Here is a 16564-nt window from a genome sequence, read left to right as displayed (position 1 = left end):
GCTTTGGTCCTTCTAATTTTCTCCCTGCATAACTTAATTACATCCCTGTAGTTTCCTGCCCCTTCTTTGGGGCCAGGGTTTATCTTCTATCTTTGGAAGAACATAAACACTCCCTTTCTTTATGAGTCCCAGCAAATCTCCCTGTTCACCCAGGCTGCTCTTCCCCACCAGCTTGTCTTTCAGTAGAAAGGGATGTCCTGCCCTTCTGCCTTTAAGATTTTATTATTGAAGTATGGTCTGCCTTCCTGGACTCTTTTGCTCTTTTTGCAATGATAAACATCAAAGCAACACAGAAACACTAGGCCTCTGGCATCACTGTGCAAAACTATTAAGTAGGAATAGTAGCAGGACTGTTGAAATTACTACAAAGGTGGCATGAACCCATTGGCTGAGCAGGAACAGAAGCTGCAAGTCCATTGCACACACTCCGTGCTCTGATTAGGACTCCACTGCATGCCAACATTTACCTCTGCTACATGAGATACCAAACTCGGACTAGTGATGCAGCTCTCCCGTGTAACTTGTCACTCGTGAGCGGAAGTTGAAACACCCATCTTGAGAAATCAGCAACCATCTCAAAAAGAGAGATCTAGTTATGAGTCTTTCAGAGACATTATCTGTAATGAAGTATCTTTTGTGGCAAGATAAGCATCAAATAGCACCAGTTGGGTCAGACCCTCTGCCAGTCCATTTACTCCGTTACTTCAGCAGCAGCTGCATCATCTCCGGGGAAGCATGCACTGACCAAGTGAGTGCTAACTGGAGGATGAAAAAAGCTTCCTTTTCTTCACTGCATTAACCACTAACATTCCTCTTCCCCCCCATCTGGGCAATTGTGCAGGACATGAGCAACACAGAAATATTATAAGTTATGTAGTATGGAAAATTTGCCTATAATATGTTACTCATATTGAAGAGTTTCCTCTTCAAATAATTTTAAATTCTGGAGAGTTAAAGGTAAACTCAAGTAATAAAAGGTTGAACATTTACTTTAGTTAAAAAATCTGGTAAGTGAAAAACATGGCCTATTAATAGTTTGCAGGGCATAAGCCATAAGGTCAGAAAATAGTAATTTGTATGATACAGGGAAAAATGACAACTGTGAACATGCATCAATATCTTATTGAAATTATGCCAGAAGCTGATCTCTATTAACCTTGCAAAGACCCATACACCGGAGAGAATAATTTTCTGCATTTTAAGGAGTGGAAGGAATGGGAGTTTTTCAGATGTGTGATTATGAAATGAAATCACATCTAGGAAAACCACCCTCTAGGAATAATGACACCAGGTGTTCTATAAAAAAATATACCAAAAATGCTAAGGTATTGTCATGTCCAACCTGCCGTTGCCACTTGACATTATAAAAGTGGAGTCACTTTTCTAAATCAAGAAGAAAATCTAAAATGTCTAAATGGTGTATTTACTATAACTTGATCAAAACTTTTCCACATGCTCTCAGGTTTATTTATTTTCATGGTTCACAGCATTATTTGGAAAGACAAATTGTAAAAGGTCAGAAAGTACAACTTTGAATGAAAACAAATTCCAAGAAGATGCTGTTCCAAAGTGCAGGCAAAAGCCAACCCTAATTTCTGAGAGGTACTAAGCCCACTTATTGCATTACACTTTTTCAGAGAAAATAATGTGCAAGGAAATCAGAAGTGAGAAGCAAAAAGCAGAACAGCAATAGGGAAAGAACTAAAATGAGATGGAAAAGCAGGTTATTACTTACCCTACAGAAGCTAAGGAATGTTGCAGGGAGACCCTCTCCAAACCACCAAAAATATCCCCTTTCTAATGATTGCATTATTTTTATTTTTTACCTGACTCAATCATGCAACTCAGAGGATGCAGCTTTTGTATGGCTGCTAAACAATTTCTAGGCAGGCCTCAAAATATATCCATATCTATTTATTTTTCATCTTGTGATATTAAAAGAAATACTGAGATTTAGGGAGAAAAAGCCTGCAGTGGCTGAGGTGGTGACTTCTGAATCCTAGGAGACAGCAATGTAGCTGTGAGTCAGAAGCCCAGAAGGGATCACAGCAGGAGGACTGATCCAAATAAAGCTGTCCCCCATGCTCATTTCAGAGTACAACTTACCTAAAAAAGCAAGAGCTTCTAAGAACAAATGTATATTTTGGCTTAGAGAACTGTGGTTGGGAAAGTGACCCAACAAATTTGGGGAGGAAAGGAATGGTGTGTGGAAATCAGTGCTGCTGTACAAGGAATATTTGCAGGAATTGATACCTCATCCTTTCCTGGAAAAGGAACAAACATTGCCAGAAGTAAAAGCAGCTTCCAAACTATAGATGAAAAGCCTATTCACTTGCACTGTCTTCCCCAACACAGTGCAAGTAATAGCCAACACACCCAGGGTAAGGCTCAGCCTCCTCATTCCCTCTGGACAATATATTCTGCATTCTCCCACCCCTCTTCCTGCGCAGAAAAGAAAGGCTTTCTGTTCCTATTCACATTTGTCTCTCCTTTTTCTATCCCCACAACTCCTGTATCTTTTTCACCCCTAAATAAGTTTGTAGTTATGCATAAACAAGACTGATGATATCAAGCCTTTAAATACTGGGAAAATACTTTAAAGTCTTAAAATTACTATATGCCACATGTAATACTGAGCATCCCCTTTTAACACATTTTACTTAAGAGTTGACTCACCCTCTCTTTTTCTTAACTTGCCAAAGTAAATATTCTGATAAGAAATTTACAGTAATTGCCTCTGTTAAAAAAAAAAAAAAAATAGTGATGAATAGTTTCATGCTTAGCTCTTGCTGTATAAAATGGAAACTACAAGTACTTTTATGACATCAAAGTCATAAAACAAATGACAGAAGTTATAGCCTTCATGCAGAAATCGCTAATCCTAAATCAGTTACTAGAGGATCTCTGGGATATTTTGTAGATTTAGTGCTTTTCCAATACCTTCCGGAAAATTTTTTTCCTAAATAAAAACTCAGTCCTTATTCCAAAAAAAGATGCTCTACTTAGTTGAATTTTTCAGTTCTAAATTTCAAAAAATTAGAACTCTGGGAAACAGAGTTTTAAATTGGGAGAAATTAGAGGCAAATAAAGAAGAAAATAAGAAGATATCCTGCTGTAAACAGTTTTTAAAAGCAGCAAACAAATAGGAGACAAAAGTGGCACAAAATGCAGACAATTATTAAAAACACAGGAGAAAGGGAAGGAAGCAACAAAGCAACTCTGTGTTTTCCAAAATGCAGATAAGTCAACAGCACACACATAACAAGTATCATCTCATTAAAGACAAAGAAACTATGAGCCAAGCCACTGATTCAGGAGTCAGGGTGCAAAACGACAATTACTGAAATCTACAAAGGACTTGCAAAACAGGAGGAACACTATACATAAAACTAGATATAAAACAATTGAGGGAAGTAAGAACAGGAAAGTGTTCTACTGTATGTAGCTTAAGGAAGGATTTGGTGGATCCTGGTTCTGCTCCAAGTTGGTCCATATATCCCCAGCAGAGTTCAGACAGGGAAACTGATTGCCTGGTTGGAAATCAGTGAGCTGCTTGCACAGCTGGCTACTCCCGCGGTGAAGATCAGCTTGTTTTAGCAGACTGGTATGGGAGAACTAAGAAGAACTAAGAAAAACTACTTCCTTTGCCTCACTGCTGCCACATTAATCTGGTAAAAAAACCAAACCCATTCCACTCCACAGTGAAAATGAACCCTGATGGGTACAAACACAATGAAAAAAAACAGCTTCACAGCTGTTCAAAGAAAGGGGCTGTTCTCATCCAAATTAACTGAGATCAGCCAGAGTGGAACATACAAATACATATGAGCAGCAGGGCCAACATGTATCTCACAAGGGGACTTGACAAAGGAAAGGTTTTTCACACTCATGAGCCGTGGCCAGCCCAAACATGTCCAGTGTTACATAGGATTGTCCTGCAACATTTTGTTGAAAGGAAGGTAAGACAGCTGACTGGCTTTTGGGTTCATTCTTACTGTGTTCTGGCAAGTTGTCAGAAATAAGAAATTCCCTTGTTTTAACAGAATTTTTTAGGTATGGATTGAACCATGCTTTTTCATTGACATCTTCCAGCTTTAAAACTTCTTCATTATCATCTTCAGTTTTATCTGAAGTCTGTTGAGATTCACATGAATCACCTTCCAACATTTCGATCGGTTGGAATTTCTTCACTGGCATCAAAGCCAAATGCATTTCACTTCTGATATCTTGGTCAGTAATCACGTAAGTCATGGATGGTGAAAAACCTTTATCAGCTTCTTTTTTTTTGCTAAATGGTATCTTTATATCTCCATTAGTCATGCCTTTTGTATTAATACCACTACATTCAGAAACATAGTTTTCACAATTCATCAGCAGGAGCCCTTCCTGACTTTCCTCAGGTGAACAATATTCCAAGACACTTATGTCTTCAAAATCTGTGATTTTAGCCTCAGATGGCACTCTCTTAAAAAATGAATTATCCTGTCAATACAAAAAGATACATTGGAAAGTTATACATGAATATATAATGTATTAATTTGGGGGGGGATTTTTATTGTACAAAATATTGTCATTCGGACTCTGTCTGACTCGATTTTATAAGTGCATTAATAAACAGTTCTTGTGCACTTTGGCTGGGATGTATTTGTATGAGACTGAGTACTAAAAATGACAATGCTATTGTGTCCATTTGTTAAATACTTTTATATTAGGTTTTCTGTGCTTAAAAAATTGAAGGCTTGGAATCTGGCTCTGGCTGTTTCCATCTTTTCCACTCTAGCCAGCCATTTTTCAGACAAAAGTTTAAATCCTATTCTTCACTTTCTGTGTAAACCTGATCACCTCCATTTCACTCAGATACACATCAAAACTTTAATATGGAATAATTATCCAACATTTAAAAAGACAGAATTGTTCACATACTAATTTACCAAATCATATTATACACTGCATTATGTGTTTTGTGGAGAAGGGGGTAGGCATCCAGATGTAGGAATCTAACACAGTAGACTTGATAACCTGAGCAGATTTAATTGACCTCATTTAATAAACCACATCCACCAATCAACATGTAACTATTAGTAATTATTGCATAAGAATTTAATTATTATACTTTATTCAAATGCATCTTTTCCATTCGTTTGAAATAAAATGAAGTGCATTTCCTAACACTTCAGCAGAAGAATAAAACTCAACAGTTTTTTTCATTTAGTCATAAAATGACTGTCAGAGAAGGACTTGTCTCCATTTGAACCTTTCCTTAATACATAAAACTGCAACTTTTACCTTAGGTGCATCAAAAGGCCATTCCACGGCAACACTCTCTGCAGGATTGGGTATATCAGGCCAGCAAGCTTTTTTAAACCTAGAATTGAGAAAGGAATTGTAGTCAAGTCATGAAATAATTACATTATTAAAAATAAAATCAACAAATCTCCAGAAAGCCCAAGACAAGGTTGCTTGAAATTCAATCCAATTTCTCCTTGAATACTTCCAGGGAGGGGGCATCCACAGCTTCTCTGGGCAAATTGTTCCAGTGTCTCACTACCCTCACATGAAATAATTTCTTCCTGGTATCTAACCCAAAACCTTCCTTCTTCCAGTTTAAAACCATTACCCTTTGTCCTCTCGCTACACACCCTTGGAAAAAGCCCCTCCCCAGCTTTCCTGTAGCCCCTTCAGGTCCTGGAAGGCCACTACAAGGTCTCCCCAGAGCTTTCTCTTCTCCTGGCTGAAGAAGCCAAACTCCCTCAGCCAGTCTCCATAGGAGAGGTGCTCCAGGCCTTTGATCATCTTCACAGCCCCCCTCTGGATTTGTTCCAGCATCCTGTGAAATGCTTTCACATTATGTAAACTCTAGTTTCTTCATTACTTCTTTACGGCTCAAGGGAAGTGTCACAAACCAACAAAAGCAGTATAAATACAGCTAAGATAAGCAACAGGTATTATGTGAAATCTGTCCTAGTGTTGTACTAACATACTAAGAGAGTACTAACATACTAAGGGAAACTTTATTTTTGGTATTACTAACTTTTCAGGAACTGACTTAAAGTACGCTCACCTCACTTGGCCAACCACAGAACTGCAACTGGCATGTAGTGTTTTCCATAAACTGAGATGGTGATATGCAAAACTCTTTCTCCTATTTCTCTTGTTCTGATTTAGTGCATGTTTTAAAATTTACTTTTGTGCTACAGCACATTAACTTCAGTTACAAAATAACCTGTACGCATACTTACTTCTAACTCAGCTAGCTTATTTTCTTTATTTTACATTGTTTTGGAACCCAACAAAAGATATATTAAAAGATTGCCTTTTACCAGTTAAAATTAACTGATTGAATTCTGTTTTAGAAGGTAGAAAATGTACTCACATGTGTTTTTTCAAAATGCATATTAGCCAAAGGCCTAGCAGGAACAACATGCTTAATCCAAGAGGCAGAGCAATGAAAATAATATCTTCTTGATCTAAAGGGGAAAACAAAACAAAACCCACTGTTTTTTTCAATTTCTTCATGTAGTCCCTTAAGACAGATAATTTTCAACATCTAAGTCACCTAATAAACACAATTCTAAAGATCTCTGTCAAAACCAGGCAAATTTACTCTCAATTGTGTATGGTGCTCATTGTACAATGTGTCAAAAGATGAGTACTCTGAACCCAACAAGTCACAGTTACTGAGCTAGGAAAGCAGCTCATTATAAGACTTCTCAGGGTACCTCAGGAATAGATGTATAAGCTTTTAAAAATTCCTCTATTTCATAGAATCACACAATAATTTAGATTGGAGGGGACATCTGTAGGTTATTTTCTTCAACTTTCACATTAGAATCAGGTTGCTTAGGGTCATACCAAGCCAACCTTTGAAAGTAATGTAGGATGAAGAGTCTACCACCTCTCTGGGCACCTGTTGTTCAGCTGTCATGAAAACCTGCCATATAGTGCCACTTCTAGCTGTTACTACAAAATAAAGAGTAAATTGAATGCAGGAGATTTTAAACACACAAAATTACAGTCACTCTGACAGAAACAGTGCAAAGATTTCTGAACTAGCTTCCTGAATATCTACCAGAGGTAAGTACTGACAGCAACAGAGACCAGACCTCAGCATAGGCTAGCTTACCTTGCATTTGAGTAGCAAACTAGCAGATTACTTTATAGCTAAGAATTAATTAGCTTTAAGTCCCATGACAAATCTGAGGACAGCTCATGCGCTTTTTTTGTATTTCAGTTTGGCCACCACTATGACAATTTATATATGTATTGAAAACATTCTTCCAGAAGCAGAAATGAGGAAGTGTCTGAGCTCCTGACCTGCAGCCATCCTACCAACCCCCTTGGTGAAATCTGGCTAGAGCAAATCATAAGAAGTAGGAAAAGATATTTACACACACAAACTGGCCAAAACCTCTGCACTCATTAGTTAAGCTTATATACCCAAAAAGATGCAACTCAACACAAAGCTACTCTAAATCTAGTATCTCAGGTGGAAATATCTACTTTTTAACAAACTGTTGGGGACCCCATCCCATAACAATTGCTCCCACAAACATACACAGTATTCCACAGCATACTTGAAAGCAAAATAAAGATGATGGGGATTGACTTCTAAGCTTAAGGTTTCAGTTTGCAAGATGATCAGTGAAAGTGAGTTAAATTCAGATAGTGTTGGTTTAAGACTAATTAAAAATAAACAAACAAACAAACAACAAAAAAACAACTAAAAATGGTTGCTTAACCCCAAACCAGTTTTTAAAATATTAATAACAAACCTGGCATATTACTTACTGAATTTCAAAGTTTTAAAGGTTTTTGGCTCTCCATTGGTTCCACCAGCTTCATTGCTTGCCATGATATAGACAGTATATTGTGTATTAGCCTGCAAGGATTTCAGTCTGTATTGCAGAACATCAGAGTTCACTGTTTCATCTTTTTAGGAGAAGATTTATGTTAATAAACATAAAAATTTATGTTAGGGAACTGTGCGCTTATTTAGCATCTTTTACAATGATTGCCCACAAAGTATTTTAAGACAAACTGAAATATGAAGCAACTCTATCAGCTCTTTGAGAGAGAAAAAATAAATTTCCAAACAAAGTTTATAAATGCTCCTTAAAAGGTCAGGGGGGGAAAAAGTACACTGTTATGTATTTACTTTCAAAAAGAAATGCACTACTTTTTTTTTTTACTTTTTTTTTTGCTAATACTAAGGCAGGCAATTTATTATCTCCTGTCATTTATTTTATCATTGAAAACAGTGCCTTGAGAATGTTATTTCTGGAACCTAGGCTAAGACATTAAGAACATAAAATATCTGGCTCAGGAATTAAGAATTTAAAATAGTTTCTGCTGCTTGTGAACTTTGACTTTTAAGACACTGATCGTCCAAAAGTATGTGACCTGCCGGAACTGGCATACCGCCAAAATAAAGTCAGATGAAAGCCACAATCATCAGAAGTTTTTTTCTAAGTTTCAAAATGTTTTTCTGAATGTCACTCAAGTTTTCAAATACCTTCTCCGTAACTGTAATTAGTATGATGTTCTTCACGTTCAATTTTTTTTCAACAAGGGCATTTATCATAACATTCTACATCTACAAACAGTATTAAAAGCATGTACAAATTATGAAACTAAAGTCACTAACATTTTCTTTTGCATAAAGTCAAAGCCACCTCATGTCATCATTCAGTTCAGTTCAGAAATACTCACAGAATCACACAATGTTTGGGGTCATCGAGTTCGACCCCCTGACAGAGTAGGACCAAAAACTAGGGCAGATCACTCAGAAAGGCATCCAGACAGGTCTTGAAAGTCTCCAGAAAAGGAGATTCCACAACTTCTCTGGGGAGCCTGTTTCCCCTCATGGGAACCCTCACATGGTTATAGAAGTTCTTCCTCATGTTGAGGTGGAACTTCCTATGCTCGAGTTTGAATCCACTGCCCCTCGTTCTGTCACAGGGCACAAGTGTAAAGACCTTGTCCCTGCCTTCTTGATGCCCAGCCCACATGTATTTATATAATTAATTAGATCCCACCTCAGCCTTCTCCTCTCTAGGACTGACAAGCCCCAGGTCTCTTAGCCTTTCCTCATAAGGCAGGTGTTCCAGACCCTTAATCATCCTTGTAGCCCTCCATTGGACTCTCTCAAGTAGATCCCTCTTCCTCTTGAACAGAGGAGAACCTCCTTCAATCTGATGGAGACACTTCTCTTAATGCACCCCAAGATACCATTGATTTCTTGGCCACAAGGGCACATTGTTGTCCCATGGATAACTGGTTGTGTACCAAGACTCCAGGGTCCTTCTCCACAGAGCTACTGTCTAGCAGATCACCTCCTAGCCTGTACTGCTGCATTTTGTTGCTCCTTCCCAGGTGCAGGACTCTCCATTTCCTCTTGTTGAACCTCATCAGGTTCCTCTTTGCCCAGCTCTCCAGCCTGTCCAGATCTCGAGAATGGCTGCACAGCCTTCAGGTGAATCAGCCAATCCTCCCAGCTTCGTATCATCAGCAAACTTGCTGAGAAAATGCCCTGTCCCGTCTTCAAGGTTACTGATAAAGATGTTGAGCAGAACTGGACCCAGCACTGATCCCTGAGGGACTCCACTAGTTAAAGCTCTCCAGCTGGACTCTGCACCATTGACCACCACTCCTTAGGCTCTATTGTGTAGCCTGTTCTTAATCCATCTCACTATCCATTCTTTTATCCCACATATCCTGAGCTTGCTCACAAGGATGTGATGGGAGACTGTGTCAAAAGCCTTGCTAAGATCAAGGTAGGCTACATCCACTGGTCTCCCTGCATCTAGCCATTCAGTCACAACATCATAGAAAGCCATCAGATTAGTAAAGCATGATTTCCCCTTGGTAAATCCATGCTGACTACTCCTGATAACCTTCTTCTCTTCCATGTCCTTCAAGATGACCTCCAAAATTAGCTGCTCCACCATTTTTCCAGCAATGGAGGTGAGCCTGACTGGCCTGTAATTTCCTGGAAACAGATATGCTGCAATATGCCCCAAGATTAAAAAATTGAGCTTCTCTTTAATCAAGGAGGGGAAAGTGAAGTTCTTGAGTTAAAAGGCCATCAATAAAGTCACTTTGGCACAAACTCCTTGATCTATTCCTATAAAACAGATGTGACATCAGAGAAGCCTCAAAAAACATCAGTACAGTAGGGTTTTTCCTTTTAAATTTAACTCACTTGAATTGCTGCTTAAAACTAATTTCCTAAATAAACTAATCTGAACCCTAAAATGGGCAAAGTCTGTGTTACATTATTAAGATGGAGACATACGGCTCCATAACACGAGGCTCTATGTCTTGAGGGTGACACTGCACAAAGCAGTCAACAGTAATCAGAAGCCAATATGGCAGGAAAAGCAGCATGTAGAGGCCTAAATCTGACAGAAATAACCAGCTTCCTCTTTCCAATTTAACAATTACCAAGAATACTCTTGCCCTGGGCTCCAATCTGGGTAGTCAGGAGCAACCAAAGACATCACAAGATTTGTAAGTTTGAGATTTTTTAAAAAAAATATTATATTAGGTGTCTGCTAAGTGATGTCTATTTATGAAGCACTGGATGATCCAACAGCATTCTTCATAAACTATACAGGAAGAACAAATTTAGGGCACCAAAATACTTCTCATAAAATACTGATGAGATTGAGGCTAAAGAAGTTCTGAACTGAGAGAATTATACTGAAATCTTGTATGAATACTACTTCTGAGGCAGGGGATTAAGAATATGCTCAAAAAGTTATGTGATCAGTCTCCAGAGCAGAAAAGCAATACCACACACAGAAAATCAAGCATATTTGAAGAAATTTATCTAAAAACTATGTCCAAAGAATCTACCAGCACTTTATTTTAGCTTCTGGGCTATTGTTTGCTGTTTTGTTTTTGTTATAAAAATGACTATAAAAACATTTTAAGGAGAAAATTTCCACCACACTGTTCTGGAAACTGAGGGGATGGGAAAGGTATCCTCCCAAAGACATGTGTGGAACTTAAAAATTCACTGAGCTCTCACAAGCTTCAAATTAATGACTTGCACAGGATCTACAACTCTCCAATATATTTTAGCTACTTCTGGCCATTGGTTCCAGAAGTGTGTCATGATGGAAGAGAGGTTTGAAGATGGAGGGAGAGTAGTACTAATGTAAAAGAGGGAAATACCAATTATCAGATAAATAATACTCTCTAATTTGGCATAATCGTGCAAAAAAAACCAAAACATTTTTAAACTCTTAACAGACAACAATCTGCCCTAAACTGACTACATTTATCACCTGGAGGTCCATCAGATTTGCACCCAAGAAACAAAAAGAATTATGTGGTCAACAGGCATGGCCATACCATAGGTAGTACAATACTAACAGTAAAACAGGTTGAGAGCAAGCAGTGCTGTACAAAATAAGTTCAGAACAAAGAAACTGAACAAGTATACATGTAGCATTAAAGCAGGGACTATTCACTAGAACACCCCTTCATTTTAATTAACTCAGAAATTTTTTTAATCTTTACATGAGCCATATTTTAGTACCAGTATTTTCAGCCATATTTATAACATACAATAACAAAATGTGCTAATAACTATAAAATAACTCTCTTCAGACAGCAGATTGTCATAACCCTGTTGAAAGTGTTGATTTTTAATGTGTACTTACTCAATTCTTTTCCATCTTCAGGTTTATAAAATATTGTGTAGTTACTGATAAATCCATTTCTTTTATCCTTTGAAATCTCCTTCCATTTTATTGTAACTTCATTTTTCCCTGGAACACCTGTGTCAACCACAGGTCCTTCTGATGGCCCTACATAGAAGCATTATAAATCAGAAAAAGTAGTAAAATAGTCTGTAATGTACTGTAATGTTATCCATCTGTGATACTTCACACATACCAGCAACATTAAGCCCAACAAACATACAAGAAAATCTATCATTTTCATGCTCTGATAATGCCCTTAACTCTTCTCAACCTTCTTGAATGGTGATTTCTTCTGATAATACTTCCTCTTCTCTCTTCTGATGTTTGCACAGTACCCAGTGTTACCGTATCCGTATACCTCAGGATCATTAAAAGGCTCAGAGCAGAGAGAGAAAAAGAGGTAAAACATCCTTATGTGCTCATGGGTGCACTTGGGTGCAGTTACAGTGTCTGCAGAACATCTCTGGCTAAGCTGAGATTCAGCTGTGGTCTTCAGCACCCACAGTCTTTGCCCATTACCTTAGACAAAGCCTTTCTACTTACACAACACAACCTCCCATGCATTGCTTGTAACTTTGAATCAATAGTTCTCTGTGCTTCAGTTTTAAAACAATTCTCTTCCCATTCTCTAACAACCGTTAGCACTGTCACAGCTCCCTACAAACAGGAAAGCACTCAAACCAAAAGTTCTAACTGTGGTAGGATTTCTCAAACATACAATGCTCCATTACTTCCTCCTAATAATTAGAGCAGTTTAGCAGTGCACTGTTGTACGTTTTTGTGCACGCTGACATACACCTGTGCATGTACACACACACAAGTTGACACTTTCATCTGGAATCTTAAAATTACCAGTAAAATACATTCCTACAGCTGGCTCTATAATTCACTGAATTCACACTGAACTTTCTACCAATAAAGAAACCTTCCTCCCTCCCCTAAACACTACTGCATGCCGTTTCTATCCTATCTCAGACATCATGGCTTATTTCCATTTTTTACGTGCAGGACTGCAAATATTTTGTTACATTATAAAATTTAACAAAAAGCCAGCTTTTCAAATAATCCATTTTATTCTGTGGGTAGAATTTCCTCATATATTAGGACTGATAAATGCAGTCATGCATTAAAATCAAGTCAATTTCACGTTTGTAGCCATACTCTTTCCAAGTACTTTGTACACAGTATGTGAACTTCTAAAAAATTAGTGTATTCAAGTGTCAATATACCTCTCCTTACTGAACAATTCAGTAGCTGATCTATGAACTGAAATCAGGAAGCCCAAATCCTGCTCTTTTTCGACATCTACATCTCTCGTTCAGTAATGCAAACACAACATTGCTTGAAGATAATACACCCTGAGAGACAGATTACAGCACACCTTTCACAACATCATTAGTTTAAAATACGTACTTTTTTCTTGAACATAAGTTTGTATGGAATATGGAGCTGCTACTTTATTTTCACAGAGAGGATACACTGAGATGTTATAGCATATAAATGGTTTAAATTTTTCTGTAGAGGGAAAAAAGGAATATTTACATACAATTCTCTATGCGAGATTAATATAATAAAAGTAGAATAAACTACAGAGCAGTTTTAAACTTGCTGTTACAGACCTCTATTTTCTTCAGCTTTTTAGCAAGTACAACATATATTTCTTGCCTTGAAGGCTCATTACTGCAATGCATTTGATTCAGTAGTATTCATAAGAGCACTTGGTTTCTGACTCCCACGCTAGAAGTACTTGGATTGGGTAAATATACCTCAGCCTTATAAAGCTTCCCTGCAGCAAGCCACTTCCTTATCTGTTACTTAAACTAACAGCTTAAGGTTTTGGAAGAAGTTTTTATTTTCAAATAACCAGTATAAAATGATACTTCCAGAAATATATTTTATTTTATGTACCTTTCGGTTTCCTGCTCTGCAGAAAAGAGTGTTGTCTCCTGCATTAAACAGCTTAAAAGGCACAACTGAGCCCCAGCTCTTAACCATGTTGATGTTTCAGTTATGCCAACTGCAGATCTGCTTCTAAACAGCTAGGCTCAAAAGTACAATTGCACAAGTGAAATCTCTGAAGTAGAATTTTGTATGTTTCAAGACATAGTTCAAGATGCTGGAAATGACATTTTGAACACTGAAAAATCCAGAAGCCAAGTAATGAACAGGGTGCACCCCCTACTTACAAGCATCTCTCATCAATGCTGAAATAACACATCCATGGTTACAACCCACAAATGAAACAAGTGCAAAAGGTTTCCTCCTCCAGCTCTGCAGCTTGTTCAGCAAGAATAATGGCCATCAACAGATCCCTGCATCCTACCAGTTCTTGGCTGCTTTTTCAGCCCCTTTCACCTATTACAACCCAGCAAAAGTCAAGATGGCATCTGTTTTGTCCCTAAAATAATTCCACAGACAAACGCCAGAATCAGGCCAAAATAACAGGAAGCCTGAATCTGCCTTGACATTTCTAATGTCATTTGTACTTAGGGCAAACAAAGATCTACTAATGCTGAGAAGGAAATGTTTTTTATATATATTTTTTTGGGAACAGCTATAAACAGCATTTATTCCTCACAGTAAATTGCTGAAATAGTGCAATTTTCAGCATAAGATTCAAGACTCACTCATCTCAGTTCAATGTGTAAGAAACTGCTCTTGAATTTTACTTCAAGTAGATTTTTTTTTTTTACTATAGCACAAAATCAGTATTTTAATCACTATTGTTTGAGCTAGTAAGAGAGATTTCACAGGCAAACTTAGCTATATTCACCATTAATGAATTAAGTGTCCTTTTCATTTTAGGAAATAGAGCGTACTTGTTTTCTGAAAACACAGAAAAATCTTTTCCCTCAATGTTGGCTTCAGAAAAATCCTTACATTAACAAGAACTGCTTGCAAGAATAATAACTGCTTGCAAATTTGATAAATTTCACTTCACTAATGGAAAACCAAAGAACTAATAATCCAAAATTCATTTATCGCACATATTACATATTTTATATTAAACATTTTTGCCGTTATTCCTGCTTTTCTGGGGAAAAAAATCCAAACTTATAAATTAACGCAGATGCATTTCATTAACTAAAGGTAATGTGCATAGGATATGCACATCAACATTTACAGTTTTGCTTTTGTATGTATCTCTTCAACTCTGCATATTGTTTCGTTTTTCATTGAAACTACATGCACAAAGCTGAAACACTATGTCTTAGAGAGATCATCTGTTAAAAAAGACAGCCTCTAAAACAAAAGTGTGAGCAGATACCTAAATAATCAAGACACAGAAGTGCTTAAACATGAAATCTGTAGCCCAGTCTTATATGGGAACAAATGCCATCTTGCATGTTGCATGAAAATATGAGAGTTAAAATTGCTATTAAATAACATAGTAATATTTCAATAAAGCATGTAACAATCCTGTTATTTTTTAAAATGGCCTGAGGAAAGCTGGATGAGTTAATATTTGTTTGTTCACTCTCATTTGCTATAAATAAATACAAACAAATACACATAGGTATGTACATTGTTATAGTTGTAACTGATAAATTAACATACTTTTGTTAGCTTTCCAGTTTGTAGAGTTTGATACATATTGCCATGATCTACCAAAAGGATCAGTTTCAAATTCCTCATACCACTCAACTACATATTTGGTTACTTCTGGTCTGGAGGCTATCCATTCCACAACCACTTCTTCAGTTGTTGTAAAGGTCCTCACTGTTTCAATAATCTGATAAGCTAAAAATGTAACAGAACAAATCAGCAATCTCATTGTCACAAAAACAACACCAAGAAAATTATTCAACTATATCAAGTTGAGACTGCTACTTTAGAAGAGCATGGAACTTAGTCAAGGTTTAAAAAAAACACCCCAAACTGAAAAGTTACTTTTTATCTATGTCCACATGCATGTACCCAAAATACTTAAAAAATTAAGTAAGTAAGAATTGTTACAATGAAAAGGGGTGAGGAGGGATGAGGAAACGATACTCAGGAGATTTACACATACAGAAGTCAAGACCAGTCTCTCCTTTAGGATTTTAATTTTAGTTTGTAAAATTTTGTAAACCAATTTACTACCAGTTTTGATGGAGATGACAAAGGCAATAGGAAAACAGTAAATCAAGCCAGCAAGGTCATGAATGGCAGTGAAGCAAAGGTGAACCAATAACTTGCAGATCACAGGTAATGAAAGGCTGAGTGAAAGTCAAGCCTGGCAAAGCGAAAGGAAAAAGAGCTGGTGAAGCAGAGGTAAAAATGCTGTATGTAAGGGAAATAAAGCATGCCATAACGTGGAAGAATCAGAAGAACATTCCTTGCGTGATACAGAAGCAGACAAGAGAGGCACTCAGCAACCTCCAAGACAAGATGACATCACGTCTACATATCCAGTTTTGTGACTAAACTGGAATTTGATTGAGCATTTCCAGGGGAGCTCTAGCACTCATTTAATAAACAACTGATGCAGAACAAGTGATTCATGTGTGTCAAATGCAGCCCCTCTCCCAGACAATGTGTAGGCAGCAGGATGTTGCAACACATGGCTCACAAAGGTATCATATTTAAACCTAAGAGCCAAAGGGCACAAATACAGTAACAGAGCAGACCAGCTCTCAGACACCAGCAACGTGTGGGCAAATAAAGGGAAATAAACACAATGCTTCCCTTTCTGGCTCCACGGATGCATCTCACATAAGTCTATTAAACACATATTTGAATAATGTTGTTAAATGCACTGCAATAATGCCCTGTGGTTACCAATTTTATGACCTGGTAAAGGGATCAGACAGAATTGGGTGGCACTCTATAAAAATTCATTTGAGAGGTCCAAGGTTAAAAAAAAAAATAAT

The 16564-nt window shown here is 37.4% G+C and overlaps 1 protein-coding gene across 5 annotated transcripts in view; it reads right to left on the bottom strand.

The window, feature by feature from the left end:
• Positions 1-1402: 1402 nt before the first annotated feature.
• IL31RA (interleukin 31 receptor A) overlaps positions 1403-16564 on the bottom strand; it is a 38513-nt gene continuing 23351 nt past the window's right edge. For all 5 annotated transcript variants that reach the window (XM_051641970.1, XM_051641971.1, XM_051641973.1 and 2 more), the window contains 7 exons: positions 15270-15452; positions 13125-13226; positions 11670-11816; positions 7789-7929; positions 6374-6467; positions 5287-5365; positions 1403-4482 (listed from right to left, as the gene is read on the bottom strand). In XM_051641970.1, the coding sequence (XP_051497930.1) occupies positions 3850-4482; positions 5287-5365; positions 6374-6467; positions 7789-7929; positions 11670-11816; positions 13125-13226; positions 15270-15452 (1379 nt within the window). In that variant the 3' untranslated portion in view covers positions 1403-3849. The remainder of the gene's footprint in view (positions 4483-5286; positions 5366-6373; positions 6468-7788; positions 7930-11669; positions 11817-13124; positions 13227-15269; positions 15453-16564) is intronic.

This window comes from Apus apus, chromosome Z (assembly GCF_020740795.1).
Source record: "Apus apus isolate bApuApu2 chromosome Z, bApuApu2.pri.cur, whole genome shotgun sequence".
NCBI classification, from domain to species: Eukaryota; Metazoa; Chordata; class Aves; order Apodiformes; family Apodidae; genus Apus; species Apus apus.
This window is presented reverse-complemented; position numbering and strand designations above follow the sequence as displayed.